General features: G+C 50.1%; 2 protein-coding genes across 3 annotated transcripts; one reads left to right on the forward strand and one right to left on the reverse strand.

Annotated features, from left to right (window-relative positions):
• Positions 1-18: 18 nt before the first annotated feature.
• On the forward strand, positions 19-3,105 carry PRELID1 (PRELI domain containing 1). Its single transcript, XM_032403816.1, has 5 exons — positions 19-304; positions 885-1,110; positions 2,339-2,452; positions 2,567-2,645; positions 2,870-3,105. Exons 1-5 carry the CDS (start codon positions 213-215, stop codon positions 3,016-3,018), a joined length of 660 nt encoding a protein of 219 aa, XP_032259707.1. The 5' UTR covers positions 19-212; the 3' UTR covers positions 3,019-3,105.
• A 569-nt stretch (positions 3,106-3,674) lies between these two features.
• On the reverse strand, positions 3,675-7,877 carry MXD3 (MAX dimerization protein 3). 2 transcript variants are annotated; one of them, XM_032403815.1, is made up of 6 exons: positions 7,760-7,877; positions 7,373-7,478; positions 6,723-6,752; positions 6,477-6,591; positions 4,130-4,295; positions 3,861-4,055 (listed from the first exon to the last, which is right to left on the reverse strand). In XM_032403815.1, exons 1-6 carry the CDS (start codon positions 7,827-7,829, stop codon positions 3,940-3,942), a joined length of 603 nt encoding a protein of 200 aa, XP_032259706.1. In that variant the 5' UTR covers positions 7,830-7,877; the 3' UTR covers positions 3,861-3,939. The 2 variants fall into 2 exon arrangements, with proteins under 2 accessions (XP_032259705.1, XP_032259706.1); XM_032403814.1 differs by having other exon boundaries at positions 3,675-4,295.
• Positions 7,878-25,209: the final 17,332 nt, after the last annotated feature.

Here is a 25,209-nt window from a genome sequence, read left to right on the forward strand (position 1 = left end):
TGCAGCGCCGGAAGTTGCGCGCGCGGCCCGACAACTCCTCATGGCGGCGGCGGCGGCGGCGGCGGCGGCGGCGGCTGCTTGGGTGCGGCGTGGTGGTGACTGAGCTGCGAGCCTGGCGGGCGTGCGCCGAGCCTCGGTCCGGCCTCCGCGTGCCCCCCCGGGCATCGCACCCCTGATGCTGCGCGGTTGCTGAGTCCGCCCCGGCCGGGACGATGGTGAAGTATTTCCTGGGCCAGAGCGTGCTCCGGAGTTCCTGGGACCAAGTGTTCGCTGCCTTCTGGCAGCGGTACCCGAATCCCTATAGGTACGTGGCCCTGGAAAGAGCAGTCCTCCCCCCCCTCGCTGTTTGGAGATCGAAGTGTGGGGCCGGGAGAGACTCGACATCGAGTCCGAGGTAGGGCATCGTCGGAACCGTTGTGGCCTTCTTTAGGGTAAGAAGACCCTATCCGAAAAGTGGCCAGGCCAGGCCTGCAAGGTAGTGGAAGGAGGCCGGGCCTGGGCGGTGGTTTACTTGAGGCTCTAGTCCAAGGTTCTCTCATTTCGGGGTGGTGAGACAGGAAGAGGCGGCGGCACAGCAGTTGGGAGGGATCTTGGGGTTGGAAGTCCCGGCGCTGGCCTACTCCTCTGCCTGTGGCGTTCTCCACTGGGGTAATAAATCATGAGGTCCAGTCCCCGCTGGAATCCGGTCAGCAAGAGGGCGGGAGTTGGATTTTGCCCTCGGATAGTCGCAAGGGACTCTAGTTGAGGTGTGAGCCACACTACTTACCGGTGCAAGCTTGGGGAAGGCATGGCCATTCTGGGCGGGGAGCCTCCATAGGGGAACCCCAACAGGCAGTCTTTCAGCGGCATGCCCCCGAGGGTCACCTTCATTCTGATACTTGCAGCAAACATGTCTTGACGGAAGACATAGTGCACCGGGAGGTGACCCCTGACCAGAAACTCCTGTCCCGGCGTCTCCTGACCAAGACCAACAGGATGCCCCGCTGGGCCGAGCGACTGTTTCCTGCCAATGTTGCTCACTCGGTGTACATCCTGGAGGATTCTATTGTGGACCCGCAGAACCAGACCATGACCACCTTCACTTGGAACATCAACCATGCCCGGCTGATGGTGAGACTACTCTCCCCATTGGTCCCCCAAAAGTAGCTCCAGGTACATGTGGCTAGGAAGCCATGAAGGGGCTTCTGTTGTCTGAGGCAGATTTGGGTTACTGGGGAGTGCTAGATCTAGAGTGTAAACTCAGATGATTTTTTTCAGCCAGTTAGTTTTTTAACTCATTCATACTGTGGGGGAGGGGTACTTGTTTTACAGAGTTGTCCCAAGTACTAAATACAGAGCACCCTCACTGTGCCTGGCACACACAGAGTGTGCGCCCACAGAAGTGATGCTGAGGGAAGGAGGCAGTGATTTTTCAAACAGGAGTCTATCAAGCTATAAGCAGTTTTTTTGTGCCTCAGAGGGGAGAGGATCTGGGCCCCTTACCCCATGATGATTAAAGGAGTTCCACTTTATCTGTCTTACATAATGGGTTTTCGCCTAAGATTTTGGGAGGAGAGGTTCATATACCTTTTGATTTCTTGCCTATAAGAGAGCTGGAAAACCCTTGGTTAAAGGAACATCCTACAGTATCTTCTCACGTGTGAATACTCTAAAAGTTTTCAGAGAGCTCTCATTCTTTTTCTCAGCTAACTTCTTCACAGTGGTTCTGGGAGCTAGGTATTACTCTCTATTGTGCAAAGAGGGAAGTGAGGTTCTGAGAGAGGAAGTGCCCTGCAAGGTCACAGAGTGAGCGAGCACCTTGATGTTCTGCCCCAGAGTTTTCCGAAGGCTTCACAGCTGACTACCCTGAGGGCGTAATCTATTTTTATAAATTACGAAGATAGTGATCCAGCTGTGAGACATGTCTTTTAAGTGTTGCTCTTGGAAGTACTGGGTCACTCGTCAGATAATGAGAGCTGTGACGCTTGCCAGATTTCCATTTTCATTTCACCTGCCAGGGAGCTCAGGCACTGCAGTGGGTGGAAGGCAGGCTAAAAGCACTGCACAGAAAGCCTTCAGACAAAGTCCAGGGCCAGGTTGGAGCTGGCACACTACTGATTTCGAGTCTATATGCCTTTTAGTTGAAAGGGTCAGAGGAGAGGTTTGAGAGAGCAGAATGGCCTTTTTTACGTTCTTGCTTTCTTCCTGAAATGAAGGTTGGGAATACAGTAAGGGAAGGAAGTGGATTTTCACCTGATTGCCCTACCCTGTGAAAAAGAGGCAGGGGATCCAATTTATGTGCAAATTGATAAAGTGAAAGACTCCCACGCGATTGTGGTTGGCCTGACTCCCTGCACAGGTGGTGGAGGAACGATGTGTTTACTGTGTGAACTCTGATAACAGCGGCTGGACCGAAATCCGCCGGGAAGCCTGGGTCTCCTCTAGCTTATTTGGTGTCTCCAGAGCTGTCCAGGTGAGCAGCGTTGTGGGGGTGCTGGGGCTTTGGGGCCCCAGGCATTTGGTATGGAGGCTGGGTTAGGGGTCAGTGGGAAGCTCAGAATCTTTCCCCCTTTTCTTCTTCTGCCAGGAATTTGGTCTTGCCCGGTTCAAAAGCAACGTGACCAAGACTATGAAGGGCTTTGAGTACATCTTGGCCAAGCTGCAAGGTGAGGGGCTCTGGGCACAAAAAGAGGCCCTAGTGGCCCTGCCAGGTGTGGAGTCCGCAGCCGTCACCACCCCACTCTAAGCCTGGGACCCGTCATCAGTACCCTGGGGCAAATGGCACCCTTCGGACAGCGCCTGGCCCAAAGAGGGGGAGTGTCGGGGAGGAGGGGTGTTGAGGTGGGTCGTCTTGGTGTCTTCTGAAGCCAGCCCCTGCCCTTTGCTGCAGGGGAGGCCCCTTCCAAAACCCTCGTTGAGACAGCCAAGGAAGCCAAGGAGAAGGCCAAGGAGACGGCACTGGCAGCTACAGAGAAGGCCAAGGATCTGGCCAGCAAGGCGGCCAGCAAGCAGCAGCAACAGCGGCAGCACTTCGTGTAGCCAGCCCAGGCCCCGGGGCGGTGGGACACCTGACCGCCCGGCTCCAGTCCCTCTGCCCTTCCTGCTTGTACTTTACTAGTAAAACTCAACTTCTAGCCCTTTCTGCTCTCGGGGGGGGGGGGGGGGGGGGGGTGTCCTGTTCCGCGTGGAGCCGGGGGGCCGAGGACAGGCCCAGGGAGGGGCGGTGGCTCGCTCGGGGGCACAGCGTGCAGGGGGAGGAAGCCTAGACTGTAAGCTCCGCGAGGGCAGGGGCCTTTGTTGCGTTCTCTGATGTGTCCCAGGTGCCTGGAACTGCGTCTAGCACATAACAGGCACTCAATAAATAGTTCTTGGAGGCAGAAAGCTTTAGTTAGAATCTTGACTGCACGCTTTCCTGGCTTTGGGCCTCAGGCAAGTCTCGTACTCAGCCTCAGTGCCACCTGTGAAGCGGGGCCAGGCAGCCCCCAGCTGTGAGGCGTGGAGGGACACTGCCTGGTACCGTGAACGAATGATGTCGGTCACGGTTATGATCTCATTTCCTCTTTTCCAGTTTGTCTGTGCCTGGGAGTTCCCATTTTCTTCAGGCAAGACCACGGACAGGAAGTTAGCAAAGATGTGTAAATTTAATGCGAATACTGTCCAGTATCTGGGGGCCTTCTCTAGGAAGGAACGTGAGGGCCCAAGAGTCTTCTGCTCCCCTTCGGGACAGCAGAGCCAAGTGCTACAAGAAAGGCCTGGAAGGGTGGCCCGGGCGCAAGCTGCCTGCCCTGCAGGCCGCGGAGGAAGCACGGGCGAGCCCTCCCCCAGGAGGACCGGCCGGCAGCCAGCGACGGGGGGGGGCAGGCACCTGTTCCCACGGAAGGGTCCTTTCAGTCCGTCGCAGGCAGCCCCTGAGGCTCGCGGCGGGTTCCGGCCTCGAGCGGAGGGCAGCGTGCGGGCGGCTCACAGCCAGCTGCTGCCGCCGTGGGAGTAGCTGTGCTCCCGGCCCGCGCCGAAGCCCCGCAGCAGCTCAGCCTCGGCCCCGGACGCCAGGCTCTCCACGTCCACGTCTGCCTCCTCTGCACAGGGAGGCCGCCGGTTAGGGGCCGCGGCCCGCTCAGCCCACACGACCCCTTGGCTTCGGGGCACTCACCTCGGTCCGAGTCCGAGCGCTCGGAGGAGAGGCCCGAAGAGTCCAGGCCGTCTGCCCGCGGCCCCGCCGGCCCCCGAAGCCGCTCCAGCTGCCGCCGCAGGCTCTGCCGCTTGCTGCGCAGCTTCTCCTTGAGCCGCCGCGCCCGCTGCTCCTGCGCCTCCAGCTTCTGTGGGTCCCAAGGGGGCGAGGTCCCGGGCTCAGCACCGCCAGCGACGGCCCGGCCATTGGTCACCGCCTGCTCCAGACCGCATCTGGGCCCCAGGGGCCTGCTGCCACATCCTCGGGGAAGCCAGCCTCCCTGCCCTCCGGCTCACGTAAATGCCCCAGGAGCATGCTGCGTCGATGGGCTGGGGGACGGCGCCACAATCTCAAAGGCCGTCAGGGCCTAGTCAAGGGACGTGGGTCTGTCTGCCGCAAGCAGCAGGGACGGGGGAGGCCTGTGGCTTGGCAGCGAGCGCGCACTACAGCTCAAGGGGGCGGCCCCCCAGGTTCTAGCCCGGTGGGCCACATGCACACGGGCCTGGTGCTGCCACGTGGCCCAATTTAAGAAAAGCTGGAAGTCAGACTTTTTCATGTCAAATGTACTTTTACGTGCTGCCAGCTAATTTAAGTTTTTAGAAAACTACAGACCAAACAAAGCCTACCGGTTTGTAACTCCTGGTCAACCTCCCAGGAACCCTGGAGCTTTAGTATTAATCCCCCTCCAGCCCTGCCAGCCTGGGGTCCAGGGACTGGAGGGCCAAGGGGTTCTCCCACCAGAGCCCTTGCGGGCAGAAGCCTGCATTCAGTCAACAAGAAAGGGAGAACTGAGCAAGGGGACATTTGTACTGGGTGTAGAAGGATGAGTAAGCTGTCTATGCAAAGATGGGGCAAGCAGCAGCATCCAAGCAGAGGGATACTGGGAAGGTCATGGAGAATTCAGCTTTTCTGGTAGGGCATGGGAAGATAGGAGACCAAAAGCAGACCAGTGGCAAGGCCTGGGCTGTGAAGGGCCTACAGTTTTACAGGAAGGAAGGAACTGAGACTGTCCTGTCAGGAGCCATGGAAGGTTTCCAGTAGGAAACAGACCTGGACAGATCTATGTGCCCCAAATTATATTCCAGGGCAAGTTGGACGACAGCCCACAGGAGGCCAGGGAGTCCAGGAGAGGGGTGATAGGGCTTTGAGGAAGGAGCAATCCCCAGGTCCTGCCCATGGGCCAGCCAGCACCCAAGGGGCACACATCATCCCTCCAAGAACCGGGCCAGGCAAGCTCCATGTGAGAAATGGGCCTGCTACCAGGCCAGGGTGTTCTTCAGCACAAGGAGGGGACGCGAGCACCATGGGGCAGAGCTCACAGTCCCTGCACTGTGATTTATTTGCTGCATAGCACATGGACTGGCTACCACAACACCTGGTGCCTAGAACAGGTGCTCAATAAACACTTGTCGAAGGAAACAGCAAGTCAGGGGACTTGGGCCTGGGTTATGACTCTGCCTCTCATTAGCTGTGCTGCTCAGTCCTTGGCCTGGCTGTGCCATTTCTTCCTCTGCGAAAAGGGCCAGGAGGGCAGGAAAAGGCCTCTATTGTTTCTGAGGCCACTTATAGGGCTGCTGCCCCCCTCCCCCCAATCTGAGTCTGCTACCCCACTCCTGTCCACTAGGGGGCACTGAGCTTAGCCCAGGTAGCAGAAGGGTGCTGGGAGGAGGGGTGACTGGCTTCCCTCTCCTGGTCTCTGGAACTGCCTCCCCAAATGGCATCAGAATAGATAGCTCAGAACAGGAGGCCTTGGGGGGATGGGAGAGTGGAAACCTCTGCAGTCCTAGGGACCCTGACACACGACACATCAGAATGTTTTCAACAGGGCGCCTGGGTGGCTTAGACGGTTAAGTGTCTGCCTTCAGCTCAGGTCATGATCCCAGGGTCCTGGGATCGAGTCCCGCATCGGGCTCCCTGCTCCTTGGGAGCCTGCTTCTCCCTCTGCTTCTCTCTCTCTCTGTCTCTCATGAATAAATAAATAAAATCTTAAAAAAAAAAAAGAAAAAAAAAATGTTTTCAACAGCCATGCCCCTCTGTACAGAGGGGGAAACCAAGTCCAGAGAGGCTGAGTGACTTGCCAGTTAGGACTGAATTGATAATAGCTATAATAACCATGAACGTTTACTGGGCAGTCACTCAAGCCTCAGAACAGTCCTCTTGAGTTGTCTTCTGCTTTTCTTCCTACTTAGCACAAATGGAAGCTAAAAGCACAGAGAACTGCTGGGCTATGACCTCGGGCCTCTCCCCCCCAGTTCCACTCAGCCCCTCCCTACTATACCGCTCACAGGTTCTGGCAGGCTGGCCGCAGGGCGCAGTGGCAGCTCCTTACCTGGATGTGCGTCCTGGCCCAGCGCAGAAGGCTCAATGTGGTGTAGCGGGCACAGTCAGGCCCCAGGGGCATCTGCTGTTTTAGCTGCTCTAGGCACCGCTTCAGCTGGGCCCTCCTGCGGGGGAAGGAGTCTGGAGGGCAGTGCCAGCCCAGCCTTGCTGGCCAGAGGGACAGCAGGGGAGGGAAGGCCAGAGGAAGATGATGGTTCCTGGGGCCCAGTGCTGTCAGGGCAAAGCTGGGACTCACCTGCGTTTCTCCAGCTCGTTGTGCACAGACCTGCCAATGCCAGGGAGGATGAGGGGGCGTCAGCTACTACCCACACCCTCAGTCCCAGGGGCTTAAAATCCACTATAGATGTGGGCTCCAAACTAGCCTAATGCGGGGACCTTGTGCCAGCCTTGAGCACTGGAGTCCGCAGGAAGAGGCAGAGACACTGGGCCAAATGCCGAGAGGCCTGCCCAGGTGGTTGTGGGGTCCAAACGAGGCCCCCTACCAGCGGTCAGGAAGGGCTTCCTGGACAGAGGTGACAGTTGAGCTGGGCCAGGAACATGCTACCCAAAGCGGGGTTAAAAGTGGAGGGATTAGCATGTGCAAAGGGTTGAGAAAAAGAGAAAAGTCTGCGAGGGAAATCAAGTAGAGATGCGGACTGCAGGAGTGTGAGTGGAAGGAGGACCCTAAAGTCTCTTGTTTATAGTTTCTGACACATCAGGGGTGCTCAAGAAACAGTCCCTGAATGAACAGAGGGGAGTGAGGAGATGGCAGGAGAGGTCTGAATTGCCTCCAGAGTAGGGGACCTGGCCCAGAAGATACAAGCAACAAGGAGGAAGTGGGCAAAGGTGAGGCCCCATGAGGGATGACACCCATCCCCCCCCCCCACCATCCTCAGCCCTCCTCACCGCCCACTGTCCAGCGTGCCAGAAGCTTGGGGGGATCGCTTCCTCCTCCTGTAGACTGGGCCTGGACTGCGGTGCGGGCACAGGGACGCGTAGCCATGCTCAGCTTCTGCCAGATAGAGCCCCAGCCCACTTCAGGCTGGGGCTGGTCCCAGCAGGCGCCCCTGGCAAGGCACGGTCAGGGAAGGGCTTTTGGCGCCAGGGCCATTTCCCCAACCCCTCCCAGTCCGACAGCCCGGGGATCCCTCCCCCGCCAACAAGTTGAGGGCGGGGTGCCCCGGGGCTACTGCCTAAAGCAATGCATGCATCCTTCTTGTTGGGAGCCAAGTCCAGCCCAGGCCTGTGTCAGCGAGTTTGCCGTCTGGAGTCTGGCCAAGAGTTCTTCCTCACCTCTCTCACGGCGCTCTAGGAACTCGGCCGCCTGCAGCAGGACCTGGATATTGCTGGCCACGGGTTCCATGTCGGCGACAGCTGGCGGCCGGCGGGCCTAGGGTGCTGGCCCGAAGAGCGGCTGCACCACTTTTGTTACAATGTAACTGACACGGTGCAACAAACACAGGGGCCCGGCCCCGCCCCTGGGACACCCCGCCCCCGGGACGGCCCAGCCCTTGGCCCCGCCCCCCTCAAAAGGGGCCCGGGAACAGCAGACCACCTCCACGAGCCCGCCCCCACTCAGACTCCCGGGGCTGCTACTGGCGCCGATTCCAGGCCCAGCCTTTGAGTGAATCCCCGGGCTGAAGGGGGCCACGTCTTGCCCACTTCGCTCAACGACCCCGCACCGACTGCTTAGTATATCAGGGCCCCAGTTTCCAGCCCCAAGCTGATAGCGAAGGCTCTGCACCTAAAATGGTACTCTGGGGGCCCTGGGTGTCCGGGAGGCCCCAGCTCGGTCGCTGCACGTGGGCGCCGCAGAGGCGGGGCCGGCGGGCACCCTCGCCCATTTGCCCGCTGCCTCCTGCGGCTCGCTGCCGTCACCTTCGGGGCGGGGCCGGCGAGCTTCTGAAGCACTATTGGCGGCGTGCAGCCCCGCCCTCTCCCTCCGCTGGTCAACATGTTCAGGCGGGAAAAGGAGCAGGTTTCAAATTTGAAAACCCGGGCAATCGGGGCGGGGTTGGGCGGGGTTGGGCGGGGTTGGGCGGGGAACGGAGCTGCAGTGCGCAGGCGCCGGGGGAGGGGGCACAGATCCAGCTCCTATGCTTGAGGGTCCGTGCCCTCGCTGGCCTGCCATCTGCACCCCTACGCCCCCGCTGGGCCGCAGCTTCCTGTTGTGGCGAAGGGGAATAGTCTCCTGGCTCCTCCTCCTCCTCGTCTGCAGGGAAGCTACTGTTGCTACGAAACTGTCAGTAGGGTACCGATTTCCCAAGCCAAGCCATACTCTGGAAGCAGGCGAACTAGCTTGCTAGGGAGCCCTGGGTTCTGGAGCCCACGGAGCTGGGTTCCTCTCCTGTGCCCGCTTCTTCTCAACTGTGTGGCTCGGGAAGTGACCTCCCTCCTCTATGTTCAGGAAGCCCTGTGAGGACAGCACTGTCGCAGGATCAGAGCCCTTGCCCATCTGTGCCCAGTACGTTGCAGCTCCTGACTTCTGAGGCCAGTGCAACCAGATGCAGGTTTCTTCCTCCCACAGAACCCCTGGCTGCCTGAGTCCAGGAGCACTTCTTTAACATGACTTTTTAGCCTCCCAAAGGAGTATATGCAGTGCCTTCTAAGGGCAGCACCAGTAGGTGTAGCTACACCTGCGGGAACAGTGAGTCTAAGGGTGGAGACAGGAAGATGAAAGCAGCTGTTACAGGGTGGAGCATTACAGCCAGGCTGGGGCTGAGGGTGAAATGGCTAAGAGGGACTAGATTCTGTATGAAGAGATAGTTCTGGGAAACACATGATATATGGCAGTCAGAGAAACCCAAAGGTCTTCTTCCCCTGAGGACTAAGAGTCACTCCCAGAGGAACCACTGACATGCTCCACCAACTGCTGCCTGAACTGTCCACCCATTCACCCATCCATTCGCTCACAAGGTATTAGCAGAGTAGGTCCTGGACGGCAGGCTCTGTGCCTAGGACTGGAGAATACAAAATGGGAACAACCAGATAGGGTTCCTGCCTTCGCAGAGCTCACGGGGGGGGGGGGGGGGGGGGGGGGGGGGGGGGAGTGACACAGTAATCGCACAACAGTCACAGTTTTGCCAGGTCCTCATAGGAAAAGACACAACATGAAGGCAAGCCCTAAGGAGCACCTGTCCGAATCAGGGAAGTGTGGGAAGGTTTTGCTGGGGAAGTGGATGAACACGTATCTCCGTATAGGAGGCCTGTAGGAGAACTGCACACTGAACAACAGGCGCCAAGGCCTGAGGCTGAAAAGAACGGAGGCGGACCAAAAGAAGGTGGACGTGGCTGGCAACACAGAGAGCAAAGAACACAGTGCAGGCTGATGCTGGAGAGGCGGACGAGGCCCACAACAGGCTGATTGGTCCTCCAAACCTCCACCCACAATCAGTTACGTTTGAAGAAAGGAAGGCGCGAGGCTTGTGAATGAATTCCCAAGTGTATTTCACTGAAGTCAGCACCCACACCGTGCAGGCGCAAACCTACTCTTCAGACATCTGCGACCCAGGGGGCCCGGCCGAGAGGGATTCTGAAGGAGGAGAGCTCCCAGCAGCAGAAGGGAGCAAGGCACACTTGAAGAGCTAGAGACGCTCCGACTGGAAGTTGTGGAAGTGAGAGTGCGGCTGCAAGAGCACCAGAGGGGCCACATCGAGCAGTGGACTTCATCGTGGGAGCTGCCGCAGGCAGGCCTGGGGCTGGGACCAGCATGGAGAAGGGTCACCTGGGCCTCAAGGTCTCCTGTGGATATGGTCAGGGCCACCAGCCAGGGGGACAGGAAGCACCACCTCCCAGGAAGCAGGGCAGGTGGGGAGGATAGACGAAGATGTGTCTTTTTCCTCTATCTACTTGTAAGTTTTTATCTTTGGTTTTCAGCTGTTGCCTTGCTTTGTGTTTGTCTTGTTTAGAATGTTGTGAGTTTCTGTAAAGTTTTTCAGTCTTTATTTCTTCAAATATTTCTTCCTGCCCTATTTTCTTCCTCTTCTTACTGATCCCAATTTCAAGTATCCTTCCCAGTCTGAGAATACATCAATGCTAAGCGATGTTGTACATGTTTTCAGGTGGTGGTTTTTTGTTTTTTAATCTCTCTGCTTCAGTGTGGATAAGTTCTATTTACTTGTCTTCAAGTTCGCTTATTCTTTCTTCTGTGAAGTCCAACTTGGTGTTTAGCCCATCCACTGTGGTTTTTATTTTAGCCACTGTGTTTTTCAGATCTAGAATTTCCATTTGGTCTTCTTAAAAAAGTTTTCTATCCATATCCCAGACTATCTCATGGCTCATGTATTAATTTCCTAGGCTCATAACAAAGTACTATAAAATGAATGGCTTAAAAAAACAAATGTAGTCTACAACAGTGCTGACGGCCAGAAGTCCAAACTCGGGGCTGAGCAAGATTAGTCCATCTGGCGGTTCTGCGAGACAGTCCATTCCAGGCCTCTCTCCTCATTGCTGGTGGCTGCCAGTAACCCTTGCCAGTCCTTGGCTTGTACATGTATCACTTCAATCTCTGCCTCTAGCTTCACAAGGCGTTCTCCCCTGTGTCTCTCTGGGTCCAAATTTCCCTTTCTTGTAAGGATACCAGTCACTGGATTAGGGCCCAATATTAGGACCTCATGTTAACTTACCTAATTACATCCGTGAAAGACTATTTCCAAATTAGGTCACATTTAGAAGTTCTGGATAAATACTCTTCAACTCATTATACCCTTCTCTCTCCCAGTTATTATTCTTTTCCCATTAATTATTTTATATATTTATAATAGTTTATGTCCTTATCTGCTAATTCCAGTAACTTGGGGTGGTTTTTTTTTTTTTTTTTGGTGGAACGTCTATTGTTTTAAAAATATTTATTTATTGGGGCGCCTGGGTGGCTCAGTCGTTTCAAGCATCTGCCTTTTCTCAGGTCATGATCCCAGGGTCCTGGGATCAAGCCCTGCATCAGGCTCCCTGCTCGGCAGGAAGCTTGCTTTTCCCTCTCCCACTCCCCCCTGCTTGTGTTCCCTCTCTTGCTGTCTCACTCTCTGTCAAATAAATAAATAAAAATCTTTAAAAAGATTTATTTGAGAGAGAGAGCACGTGCATGCGAGCAGGGGGAAGGGCAAAGGGAGAGGGAGAGAATCTCAAGCAGACTCCCTGCTGAGCGTGGAGCCCGGCATGAGGCTCCATTCTACAACCCATGAGATCATGACCTGAGCTGAAACCAAGAACTGGATGCTTAAGTGAGCCCCCCGGGCGCCCTTGGGACTTCTACTGACTGTGTTTTCTCTTGACTGTAAGACATGAAAGAAAGAAAATGTGCTTTATAATTTTTTATTCTAGAACATAAAAGGGAGTAAAAAGAGAATATAACTATGTCAAAGTGTGTGTGTGCGTGTGTGTGTATTTGTTTCATTTATTTTCCTGAGAGACCAAGCAAGTCCTTACCTATCTGGCAGTTAGAACAAAGGGCTTATGATTTGGATTCCTCTTGAGTAGAGACTCGTGAGGAATTCAGCCAAATGTACATTAAGAGTGAACACAGTCACTTCTTAAACCAACTGCAAGTTCAGGGGATTCCTAAAACAATGGCTGGGGATGATTTGCTAGGACTCACAGAACCCACTCAAAGCTAAAATATATACTGCATACACTGTATTATACAACTTTTTACAGGGAAGGGATACAGATTAAGACTGGCCAAGGAAAGAAGCTCATGAGTCTGGGGAACTAGGAGATGCAGGACTGCCACTATTCTCTCTCCCCGTGCATTTAGGACATGTTACTTTCCCGGTATCAATGTGTGACAATTATACAGAGTACCAAGTACTAGAGAGGCTATTCCAAGACTCAGTACTCAGTTTTCAGAGCTCCATTACATGGGCATGATTAATTGAGTGCCCATGAGGTTGGTCTTAAGTCTCCACTGGACTGATGTCATGTGACCTAAAGCCCACCTTAAATCACACAGTCATTCACTGGCTAACCCAAGGCCTCTGGGCAAACAAAGATCATCTTCCAAGAGCTGAGGGCAGAAGACAGAGGCCTCTTTTGTGAAGTTAAATGCCACCACTGCCTTTGGTCAAGACTCTTACCACCAAATAATCATATTCCCTAATATTTGGAGGGGCTAGTGTGGAAGTAGGGATAGATTTAAAGAAACAACTAATGTAAAGCCTATAAAGCGAGTACATACATTTTCTTATTTTTGTCCTAATTATTTATTTCCCCCTTTGTACTTTATGATAAGCTGGTGCAGAGCTATTCAGCTTAGAAATTAGCTGACACTGGGGAACCTGGGTGGTTCAGTTGGTTAAGCATCCGACTCTTGATTTCAGCTCAGATCATAATCTCAGGGTCGTGGGATCAAGCCCCACGTCAGACTCCTTGTTCAGCAGGGAGTCTGCTAGAGATTGTCTCTCTCCCTGTCCCTCTGCCTGGCTCCCCGTCCCTCCTCACACACTCTATCTCAAATTAATTAATTTTAAAAAGAAATTAGCTGATGGTGAGGTGAGGTAAATCCAGTGCTTTCTCAGGATAGTCATTTTCCATCTGTGTTACTTCCTGAGGAGGCTTTAAAAAAAAAAAAAAAGATTTTATTTATTTATGGGAGAGAGAGAAACAGCAAGCCAGGGAAGGAGCAGAGGGAGAGGGACAAGCAGACTCCCCACCTAGCGTGGAGCCTGACACAGGGCTTGATCTCAGGACCCCGAGGTCATGACCTGAGCCGAAACCAAGAGTCCAACGCTTAACCAACTGAGCCACCCAGGTGCTCCCTGAGGGGGCTCTGACCCCACTTCCCAGTCCATCTGACTGTGAACACCAGCACTGTAGCAAGGCCGGTATTACACCGTACCGCAGTGTGCCAGATGTGTTCTGCAAAGCTCTGGCACATTACTAGAGTCCCACTCGGTCATTAACAACTGTCCAGGCCATCATCACACTGTGTGACTTAAATGTCCCCCAGAGTGATGCCATTCAGGTTTGCAGACTCCCAGTTTTTTTTAGGTTCCAAAAGCAAGAGTGGTCTCACAGCAACAGGAGTCTCTCCCCTTTCAGGCACCTGGTGTCACTGAACGAGAGGAGACAACATCTGGCTTGGAGCCCCTCTCCAGGCACCAGTGCCAGCCATACTGCCATGCTCTCACCGCATAAGCCACTCATTCATTCCTCAACCCTCAGCTACCGTTCCTCCTCTTCTCCATCTAGACCCTACCTTTTCTACTTTTGGAAGGGGTGTTAGGTTTGGCCACTGTGTTGGTCCAGGTTGCCAACAGAAATACTGGTCTGGCATATGCCCCCCCTCAGGCCTCTTCCACTGGGATGGGGCGGGGACGGCAGGAGGATTACTGGGTGCAGAACTAAGGTGAGCTGTCCAGACCATTCTGCAATATAGCTGCATTCAGTGGCAGCCCCAATTCTGCCAGATGGGGTGAAGGCACAACCTACCCCAGCAGATCCTTAGGAATTCTGACATAAAGGTTTAAAGGTATAGTTTCTTACTTAGAAGCTTCTGGCACCTGTGGTTGCAGCCCTGGTCCTGGGACCACTGCCTCCGGTAGGACAAAGGAAGGTGAGGTGATGTGGGGGAAAAAGAGAGAAGTATAGTGATACCAACCAGCATCCTTCCCATTGCTTCTTCTCCAAACCCACCCGCCCCCACCCCCAAAAAAGCAGAGGGATCTGTCTGTGGGGACCTTCTCTTGGCCTCATGTTGAGTGTGAGCACACACTCACGGACGTGTGTAAGCCAGCCCTTCATGCCTTTATTTCCCCGTTTAAAAAAAAAAAATTTCAACTGCCTGTTCCAATTCTCCATCAAACCATTCCTCTGAAAATTATATCCCTCTGTCCACTGTTGAACATTATGGGCTATAAAGTGTGTTCCTTGGTCTGAAGATATGTGACCTGACAATATATTTCTAGTATCTTCTGTTCCAGTCCTTTTATTGTACCCTCAACATTTATACCTACCACGGAAGAGGCTATGCCCAGCCCGGAGTAAGTGTATGTCCCTGTCAGGACCCATGTGTACCACAAGCCCCCCTTCCCGTCAGGTTTACCAGCACCAATCTGATTGGCCAGATACATGTGGCCACTGTCTGTAAGTCAGTAAAAACCCAAACACAGGGGCTTTTATGATTGTTCAATTCTTCCATCATTGCTAGAAAAACAGCATACAATTCAGCCCACTGAACTGATTTGTTGTGACCTTCCTCATCAGAGTAGTGGACTTCTAAAGAGGAAACTGTCCATTTACTGTGGAACTGCCCTCCAGAAACCAACTACTTTGTTGGTCAATGGAAAGCTTTTCATGGGACACTGCCTGAGTGACTCAGTAGCCATAGGACCCAACAGCTACTCAGGTGGTTCCAGAGCCAGACTTTGGGGAAAAGAGGCTCCTACTCATGAGTACTTCCTCTCACTCTCCTGGTGGTCTGTTCCTGTATAAACCATTTCCATTTTATGATGGAATACTTCTGGGCATTACCCTCCCCGTTAAAGCATTTCCCCAACGTCACCCAAGGTATTGTGGGTAGTTCAGGTCTCAAGGTTATTTTATGTCCTTCAATCACAGGGAAAATCTCAAAGTCCTATTTCTCAAATGGGAATTTTCTGGTCGCAAATCCCAGCAATTGCCACTAGGGGGCACTCACAGGCTTTCACCATAAATTCCAGGAGGCTGCATATTCCAGGGGCTGTGGTGTAGCAAACAACCAACCTGAATGAGCTCCTGCAATCTCACCCATTCCCATCTAGCATGTCCAATCAATACTGGTGGAAGGGCAGATCACCCTGCCTTCTGTTCTAGAGCACAGGCAGAGCAGATCTAGCATACTTCTTTTAAAGGCCCTCAGGATTTCTGGGCTGTTTGGTCCACACTCGAAGTCTGTTGTTTAGTGTCGCCACCCTCAGGAATTATCTTAGCTACACCTTCTGCATAACTAGCAGCTTCTACATCAGCACTTGCTGCTTCACCTGGTATTTTTAGGTTCTGGAGACGGTTTCCTTTCTTAAACCTCAAGAACCACCTTCGCCAGCTTCGAACTTTTCTTCTGCAGTTCCCTCACCCCTTTCCGCCTGCAAAGAGTTGAAGAGAGTGAGGGCCTAGCTCTCATTTAGGCTTTGGCTTAAGGGTATGTGGTGGCTGGTTTGATCTTCTATGCAGACCACTCAAACTTTCTTCATATCAGTAATAAGGCTGTTTCACTTTCTTATCATGTGTGTATTCACTGGAGTAGCACTTTCAATTTCCTTTAAGAACTTTCCCTTTGCATTTACAACTTGGCTGACTGCTCAGCACACAAGGCCTAGCTTTCAGCACATCTTCTGCACTCAGCTTAATCATTTCTAGCTTTTGATTTGAAGTGAGAAATGTGAGACTCTTCCTTTCACTTAAACACTCAGAGGCCACTGCAGAATTATTAATTGGTCTAATCTCAATACCGTCGTGTCCGTGGGAATAGGGAGGCCCAGGGAGAGGGGGAGAGACAGGCTGTCGGTTGAGCAGTCAGAACACACATATATACCAATGAAGTTCACCATCTTATATTGGCATAGTTCTTGGTGCCCCCAAAACAATTACAATAGTGACATCAGAGATCTCTGAGCACAAATCACTGTAACAAATACGTTGATAATGAAAAAAACTAGAAATATTGCGAGAATTACCAAAATGTGACGCAGAGACAGAAAGTGAGCAAACACTGCTGGAAAAATCGCCCCAACAGACCTGCTCAACACAGGGTTGCCACACACCTTCAATTTCTAAAAAATACAGTATCTGCAAAGCACAATAAAGTGAAGCACAGTAAAATGAGGTATGCCTATACAAACTCAACCACCACCAACACTATTCCTTGGAGAAGCCTACCTGCTCATCCCGAGAAAACGTCAGGGAACCAAGGATTCCACCAGTGACGTGAAAAGCTTCACTGCGTTTTTGAATTTGTAAAATTATTGATATGCAGTGCTATTCGGCATGCTTTCTCTACAGAGGTGAAACAAGACTTGTTCTTTAACAAAACGGAGAGACTTCCTTGGACGGTTCACAAATTTGACCTTGGCACTGAGGCTAGGGCTTGGTAAAGCCCCAGGGGTCACAGTTTTTACAATATCTATCCTGCCAGAAGTATGTTTAAGGTCTTCGGTTTGCATTCAAGGTCTCCATTTTGCATTCAGGACCTAAGCGCTATCATGCTGGCTGCTACCAGGTTTCACAGATGGAACCTTTAACTAGATCATCATCTAGGGCATCATCTTCCTTGAGATCCCCAAGTTTGCCAATGTGTATGACTTGCCAGGAAGCAATCGCTTTACAGCCTGTAGGCTTGGACTTCACGGGCCATCAAACGAGCAATAGGCAGGCTCCCTGGAGCACTCTGCAGCACCTTTTCCACCGGTGTTCAGAGAGCGGTGAATGGCCCTAAGTGGGGGACACACAGTTGGGCACAGGCAGGGTCACAGGTCAGCTTATCTAGCAACACCCTGGTAGCAAGGAGGGCGGACTCCGAGCCTATGCAAAGAGTGACAGCGCCATGGCAAGTAAAGCCACTTGTTTGGCAGGTTCCTCAAACAGTTCAACATAGAATTACCATGCGACTCAGCAATTCTACTCCAGGGTATATCCAAAAGAACTGAAGGCAGGGACGCAAACGCACTTGGCCCCGTGTTCATAGCAGCATTATTCACACTAGCCAAAAGGTACAAGGAACCCAAGTGTCCATCAGCAGATGAATAAGCTGTGGTATATCCATATGATGAAATATTGTTTGGCCATACTACACTGATACATGATAACCTTGATGACACTGAAACCCTAACTTTGAAAACATTACGTTCAGTGAAATAAGCCAGACACAAAAGGACAAATATTACTTGATTGCACTAATATTTGAGGTATCTAGAATAGGCAAATTCAGAGACAAGAGTGGAATAGGGGTGACCAGGGGCTTTGGGGAGGAAGCAATGGGAGTCAGTGTTTAGCGAGTAGAGTTTCAGTTGGGGAAGATGAAAAAGTCCTGGACACGGATGGTGGTGATGGTTGCACAACATTGTGAATATATTTAATGTCACTGAGCTTACACTTAAAAATGGTCAAAATGGTCAATTTTGCATACAATATGCATACAATTTATATTTTACAAAAACAATTTTTTTGGTAAAAAAAATTTTAAAGCACGGTAACGTGGTGAAGACAGTTTAACATTTAACCACTATTCTGGGTAGTTTTATAAACAAGGCAGGTCAATATGTCATATTTTCAAAGAATCATCATCATCTTAGTAAGCCCTCCTGATGATTTGTTAGCCTATAATCTATATGATCTCCCAATGGCTATTTTTCCTTAATAATGACTGATTTAATTCAGCTGGAACAAGGTATCAAATAGTGCTTCATTCCTTGGGGCACCTGGGTGGCTCAGTTGGTTAAGCGTCTGCCTTCGGCTCAGGTCATGATCTCTCAGGGTCCTGGGATTAAGCCCCATGTCATTGGGCTCTCTGCTCAACAGGGAGCCTGCTTCTCCCTCTCCTTCTGCCTGCCACTCCCCCTGCTTATGCACACACTCACACTCTCTCTTTCAAATAAATAAATAAGATCTTAAAAAAAACAAAAAAGAAAAGTGCTTCATTCCATTTTGTACACATATAACCTGGTAAACTAAAGATTAGAGATGGATCAAGAAAGCACTTTCTCGTGTGCCTCTCAGAAAAAAAAACATTAAAAAATACCAGTTATATGGGACGCCTGGGTGGCTCAGTTGGTTAAGTGTCTGCCTTCAGCTCAGGTCATGACCTCAGGGTCCTGGGATTGAGCCCTGTGTTGGGCTCTCTCTTCTGCTTCTCCCTCTCCCTCTGTGCTTGTGCATGCATGCACATGCTCTCTCTCAAATAAAAATACTTTTTAAAAAAATGAAAATGAAAATGAAAAATACCAGCTATGTATGTTATGCATAAAGTTATTCAAAATAACAACAGTACTCAAAAACAAATAACCTCAATTGGTTTTTATCAATCACAAACCACAAAAAGGGAGTATAAAGTCCCTGGACAACAGAATAAGGCTGATCTAATATAGACACATCAAGTTCTACCTCTGAAAACTAATTACACAATTTCAATGCACAAGCCTACCTACAGAAATCAACTACATTTCACACCACAAAGAAAAGCTCAACTGATTGCCAGAATATAGGCCAGACTTCAATGAAAGGCACGAGCACTTACGTCTCTCTTCAAAAAACCTATTAAACTCATTAAAAAAGAACACACAAATGATATGTTCAGACCCCACAATTTTGAGAGAAATTTCTAGAAGTCAGGTACATATTGACAGAAAAGCTTAAGCAGAAAACAAAACAAAACCACCAAAAACAACAACAACAACAAAAAACCCAGAACACCCACATCTACAGGATGAAACTGTTTGGAGATTAAGCACAATGCCTGGGAGGATACATAGGAAGTGACTCCACTAGACAGCACTCAAGGAAATAAGAACTAAAATAAGACAGTTTTTCATCTCTGTGGTCTGGGGATGTGAGCATGTAAGTTGCCCTAGAGATGGTGGGTGAGCTGATCCTGGGGCAGATCAGAGGAAGTCAGGTCTTAAACATTCCAGGAGAGTAGAGGACATGGCACTGGAAAATTCTGGGAGAATTCCAACTAGACCTGAGGATGGTAGCTCTGTTGATGGAGATGAAATAGGATGGAGCATCAGTGGTCAGAAATGGGAACAAAAGCAGAAGCAGAAGCGCAGGCAGGATTCCTGCCCTTGCACACCTAGGAGGGCTCACAGGAGAACCAGGCAGCTGCAAGAAGCGAACGGTCTCCCCAGGCTGCAAAATGCAATGGGGCCCTAGAGCTAACAGCAGGACTGTAAGTACTCTGAAAGCTCGGCTATTCTTTTTCTCCTTTCAAATAGGGCTTGAACCTTTCTGAGTAAAGAATTAGGTCCCAGTGGGTAATGTAAATTACTCTATAGTTAACTAGGTTTAAAAAAAAAAATCAATTTCTAGGGAAAGTGGTATTTTCATTAAATAATTGAAGTCTCTCATGCATCAGTCAGAAACTGAGCTAGGTGTGGGTAAGAGGCCAGCCCATGTATTCACCAAGCAAAGATTTGTTTTTCTCTCCCGTTAATGAAGTGTTCAGCATCAGGAGCATGGGGCTGGTAGGACGACTGCAGGCCAGCAGCGACTTCTACCTTCTGCTTGCCCATCCTTAGCGTGAGATGTCTGTCCAAACATTAGCCGGACACTCCTGGAATGAGGACAGCTAGGACAGAAGAGTGTGCTTCAGGCTGAGCCAGCCCTTTCAAAGAACTTTCTAGAAGTGCCACCTGATGACTCCTATTAACTTCTCCTAACCACCATTAGCAAGAGAGCTGGAGAAGGCCACCCAAATTAAATCTGGGTTTTAACAGGAGGAAAAGGTAGGTATTAAATATTAAATATTGGGGAGACAAGCAGCAGTCCCAATTGAGAACATACGAAATCTGTGGCTATTTTTTTTTTTTAAGATAGAAAATCTTTTGTTTGGAGGTGACATACAATTTTTTAAAATCTTAAAGATACAATTGCTGATATATTTGATCTGATTACAAAGGAAGCTGTTGGATTCCAACTAATTCAAAATAAAATTTTCCTTTTTTTAAAGAGGGATCAGAAAATATAACACGATTTAATAAGTAAACTAGATTTGGTTAAAAATGCAACCAAATAATTGGAATACAAGTCATGAAAAGTACTCAGAAATCTTTAGATAGAAAACTACAAATTTATTGAGATGCAAAAATAATTTGTATATGTGGATAGGTTTTTTTTTTTTTTAAGATTTTTATTTTTTATTTGACAGAGAGAGAGACAGCGTGAGAGGGAACACAAACAGGGAGAGTGGGAGAGGGAGAAGCAGACTTCCTGCGGAGCGGGGAGCCCGATGCGGGGCTCGATCGCAGAGCCCCGGGATCACAACCCGAGCTGAAGGCAGACGCTTAACGACTGAGCCACCCAGGCGCCCCTATGTGGATAGTTTATAATACTGAATGAAAAGAATTAACATGAGAATAATCTGTAATCATGGTAACAGCTAAAACTTACTGAGCGCTCCGTGTGTGGCACAAATTACACTCTGGGGGCGCCTGGGTGGCTCAGTCGGTTGAGCGTTCGACTCTTGATCAGGTCCTGATCTCAGAGTCGTGAGATCGAGCCCCATTTGGGCTTCGCGCTGAGCCTGCTTACGATTTTCTCTCTCCCTCTCCCTCTGCCCCTCCCCATGCCACCTCCCTGCCCCCCACTCTCTATAAAAAAAAAAAAAGAAAGAAATTACACTCTGTTTAATGGGTTCATGTAGGCATGTGACTCTCAGCAGTTTTGAGACAGACATTAACATGATCCCCAATTTAAGAGGACACTGAGACACAGAAGGAACTGAATTTACCCTTCTCCTAACATCTACAAAGAGATGAAGGATGCAAGCACAGCTGACGTCTATAGCCACAGCACTGTCACTAATACCAATTTATCTAAAATTCCTCATAACCACCCCCTCCCAGTTTTATAGCGCTGTAACTGACATTCAGTATTATGTAGGTTTTTTTCTTGACGGTGTGCTCGTGAAGGAGCGGTGTGGGGGTGTTTGGGTGAGTGTGACAGGTTGAGGCAGATGGTTAAAGTTCTTACCGTAGTTATTTTAGAGTTGGGAGGAAGAGGAGCCGAGGCCACACCAGTGTTCAGAGTTTAGAATCTAGCAAAACAAGGCAGCTGTGCCTGGAAAGAGAGGTCAGCCCCAGAAGAATTGCTCCAAATCCGAAGGACAAAGAATGGAAGACCCAAGCATGGGTGTGTGGCCACTGGGGTCCGCGGAGTTGGGGGGCGGGGGGAGCAGACGTCCGGAAAAGGAGGCAAAGACAATGAGATAGGGCTTTAGAAAGAAGTGAGGATTGTATATGGGGAAAAATCCAAGGGAAACATGAGGCAAGTGTCTGTGGCACCTGCTCAGCTGACAGAGCAAGAGACTCTTGACCCCGTGAGGTTGAGCCCCATGTTGGGTGTAGAGATTGCTTAAAAAAAAAATGAGGCAAGTGTCAACTTAAGAAAAAGTTCAAAGCTGCCGACTGGGGTGCTGTAATTGGGGCGCTCTCCCTGGGCTGACAGTGCAATACATTTGCATAATAATGATCATTTACTTAGCTAAAAAGAGGGACCCAATCCTATTCTGAGGTTGCAGAGAAGGTGGGATGTAAAAGAGCTAAATCTCAAGTGTCATACAAAGAAATACATACATAATGCTAAAAACTTACAAATCAAGATAAAACTATATAATTTAGAAATACAAAATAACTGCTAGGAGTAAGAGCTGACAGAGCTGAAAATCACTGCTCCCAAATCACAAAAGAGTGGTCATTTTTATTGTTGCTATGAGCCTTTGGTATATGATTTTTAAATTATGACATACAATGTCTGCTGCATTAAAAAAAAAACAACAGAACAGATACTACCTATAAATTATTTCGACGAACCCACACAATTATTTGTTTTTAGCAAGGCCTTTTCTTTCCTTGGTGAAAAGCTAAGTTCATAATTAAGTTTCTACTTTGAAAGAGTCTCATCCTTTTTCAGAGTCATGAACATTCCCAGGGCATGATTCATGAACATTCCCAGGGCATGATTCTCTCATGTCTGTGGGGGGATGATACCCTCTCACTTAAATCGTGAGCTGGCTTATTTAAGGGAACTTGCATTGCCGAGCGTACTTTGGGTGATATTAAATTTGTTCTCAAATGATGTGCAGGGATGAATAGAAACTGAAGCGATTCATGTCATGGCGTCAAGAATTAGAGCACACCTGCCACCTGGCTGGCTCAGTCGGGGGAGCATGTGACTCTTGATCTCGGGGTTGTGAGTTTGAGCCCCATGTTGTTTGGAGATTATTTAAAGACTTTTTTTTTTTAATTTATTTATTTGACACAGAGATAGAGAGAGTGAGAGAGAGAGCACAAGCAGGGGGAGAGGCAGGCAGGCAGAGGGAGAGGGAAAAGCAGGCTCCCCACGGAGCAAGGAGCCCGATGCGGGGCTCGATCCCAGGACCTTGGGGTAATGACCTGAGCTGAAGGCAGATGCTTAACTGAGTGAGCCACCCAGGCACCCCTGGAGATTATTTAAATAAGTAAAACTTTAAAAAATGTTTTAAAAAGGAATTAGACCACACCCTAGAAACAGCTATTTTGGGGTGCCTGGGTGGCCCAGTCGTTAAGTGTCTGCCTTCAGCTCAGGTCATGGTCCCAGGGTCCTGGGATCGAGCCCCACATTGGGCTCCCTGCTCCACAGGAAGCCTGCTTCTCCCTCTCCCACTCCCCCTGCTTGTGTTCCCTCTCTCACTGTCTCTCTGTCAAATAAACAAACAAAATCTTAAAAAAAAAAAAAAACAGCTATTTTTGCATTCTAGGTTTCAACAGCTATAAGCAGATTTAAGAGGGAGGCTCCTTATCAAAATCCTGAATCAGATAGCTCAAGGCTGCAGAGGGAAAAAGTAAGCAAGGGCTTGTTTAAAATTTAGCTCCAACTCACACCTTTGGGGCATCCAATACATCCTGAGGCAAAACTGGCAAGCTGACCCTTGGATGAAGCTCCCTTTAAGGGTGGCCATTCTCTGGGTAACTGAGAGGCTGCTAACAGTGGGTCTCTGAGATACAGAATAGGAGATTAAAACTCAAACTAGATTCTATTCTCAGTTTGGGAATTTTCTTACTAAATGATTCTAATTATGACTTTGAGTATCAGTAGGAACAAGCTGCTGAGAGGCACTTTCTAGGGGTAATAGCGCCCGTTCCCATCCTCAAGTGGAGACTGGCTAAGATGAATGCTTGGCGCTCTAGGGTTTCAATTTTGCTTGCCTGCTTTCTGGGCAAGTGGACAGAATACCATTACGAAATGGATTTTGTGTCCAACATGATGAATACTGAAATTTTCCCAGTTTCATTCTCCAACAGATAAAATAATATTTTTATTGGATTATCGTAGCTTTTCAAATATGCTTTGTGGTGGGTTTGCATAAGCCACCACAGAATGCTAACACAGCCACAAGGCATCTAATCGGCATGGCTCAACGGCCAGTGTGCATAGGACTCCCCTCAAATGCTTATTAAAAATGCAGATTCTCATGCTCCACTACCTGCAGTCTGGTGACTCAGACCCCACCCCAAGAACCCAGGTCTAATTATGGCAATCATATGGATATCTGCATCCCACCTTCCATTGACTAGAAGGAGAATGCTCATGTTTCTGAAAGACCGGGGCTTTGGCACCCAACACTCTGAAGAATTCATCTGGTTATTAGGCGTACAGCATGTCTGTTGTATATTAAAGGTAGGTAGTAGCCACTTATCCTGATAACACAAACCTGTGGCCTTGTGTGTGTAAGGACAGCCCTTCCTCTGCCTGCCATGGTGGGAAGAAGTGGGTACCACATCCCCCAGAGTCAGTTTAAATAGAGGAGGGACGTGTATGCCTTTAGTCCAAATGTCCCGATTGTGGACTGCAGAGTCAACATGAGGTACCAGCTAAAGGTTCACATATGCAACGGGAAATGCCTATTTTCCAACAATCAAATGACCCAAAACACAAGACCAAGTGGTCAACCAAACAGGTTGACCAAGGCCAAGACCGCTTCAATGCCCTTTCCCCTCCTCTACCTCTAGCAAAAGTTTGTAAAGAGGGGCGCCTGGGTGGCTCAGTGGGTTAAGCATCTGCCTTTGGCTCAGGTCAGGATCCCAGAGTCCTGGGATCGAGGCCCACATCAAGCCCCGCACTGGGTTCCCTGCTCAGTGGGGAGTCTGCTTCTCCCTCTGCCCCTCTCCCTGCTTGTGCGCACATGCTCTAATAAATAAATATTTTTTAAAAAAAGTTTGGAAAGAGAGATCAAGAGACGGTGGGGGGGGGAGGGGTATGTGTATGCGGTCTGATCATCTACTGCTACATAAGAGGCTAAGTACCCTGAAGCCTAGTTGTGTACAACAATCATTTTTATGTTCATGGGTTCTGTGGACTGGAGATTTGAGAAGAGCATGGAAATGTGGTGACTCCTCCACTCCATGACATCTGGGCTTCTGCTGGGATGACTTGAATGGCTGACACAAGAGCCCAGACAGCTCCTTCCTTGCACATCTGGCACCTGAGCCCCAGTGGCTAAGGATGGACACCAGCGGGGACTGTCAGCTGGAGTGCCTGCACAGGGCTCCCGAGCAGAGGGCTTCAGGCAGCGGGGTTTCTTACACAGTGGCTGGGAGCTCCAAGGGCCAGTGCTCCTGCCAAACAGGTGAAGCTGCCTGGCCTTTATGACCAGGCCCTGGAGGTTACAGCACGTTACTTTTGCCACACTCCACTAATGGAAGCAATCACAAACCCACCCAGACTCAAAAAGAGGGAACAGGAATATCAACCTTGATATTCCTCTTGATAGGAGAAGCATCAAAGAATTTGGGGCAGTGTTGTAAAATCATCACAGTCATCAGGAGAGTAAATAATAAAAAATAATTGAAGAAAATTTCCCAGAGCTAAAGACGTGAGTATCAAATTAAAAGAGGACCCCAAGTGCTAAGAAGGAGAAAACAAAGATTCAAATTTGGACACATCTTGATGATGTTTCAGATCAGCAAAGATAACTACAGTTGACCTGTGAATGACGTGGGTTTGAACTGTGCTTATACGTGGATTTTTTTTTTGGGCCCAGCGTGGAGCCCAACATGGGGCTTGAACTCACAACCCTGAGA

This window comes from Phoca vitulina, unplaced genomic scaffold (genome assembly GCF_004348235.1).
Source record: "Phoca vitulina isolate PV1807 unplaced genomic scaffold, GSC_HSeal_1.0 scaffold6, whole genome shotgun sequence".
Taxonomy (NCBI): Eukaryota; Metazoa; Chordata; class Mammalia; order Carnivora; family Phocidae; genus Phoca; species Phoca vitulina.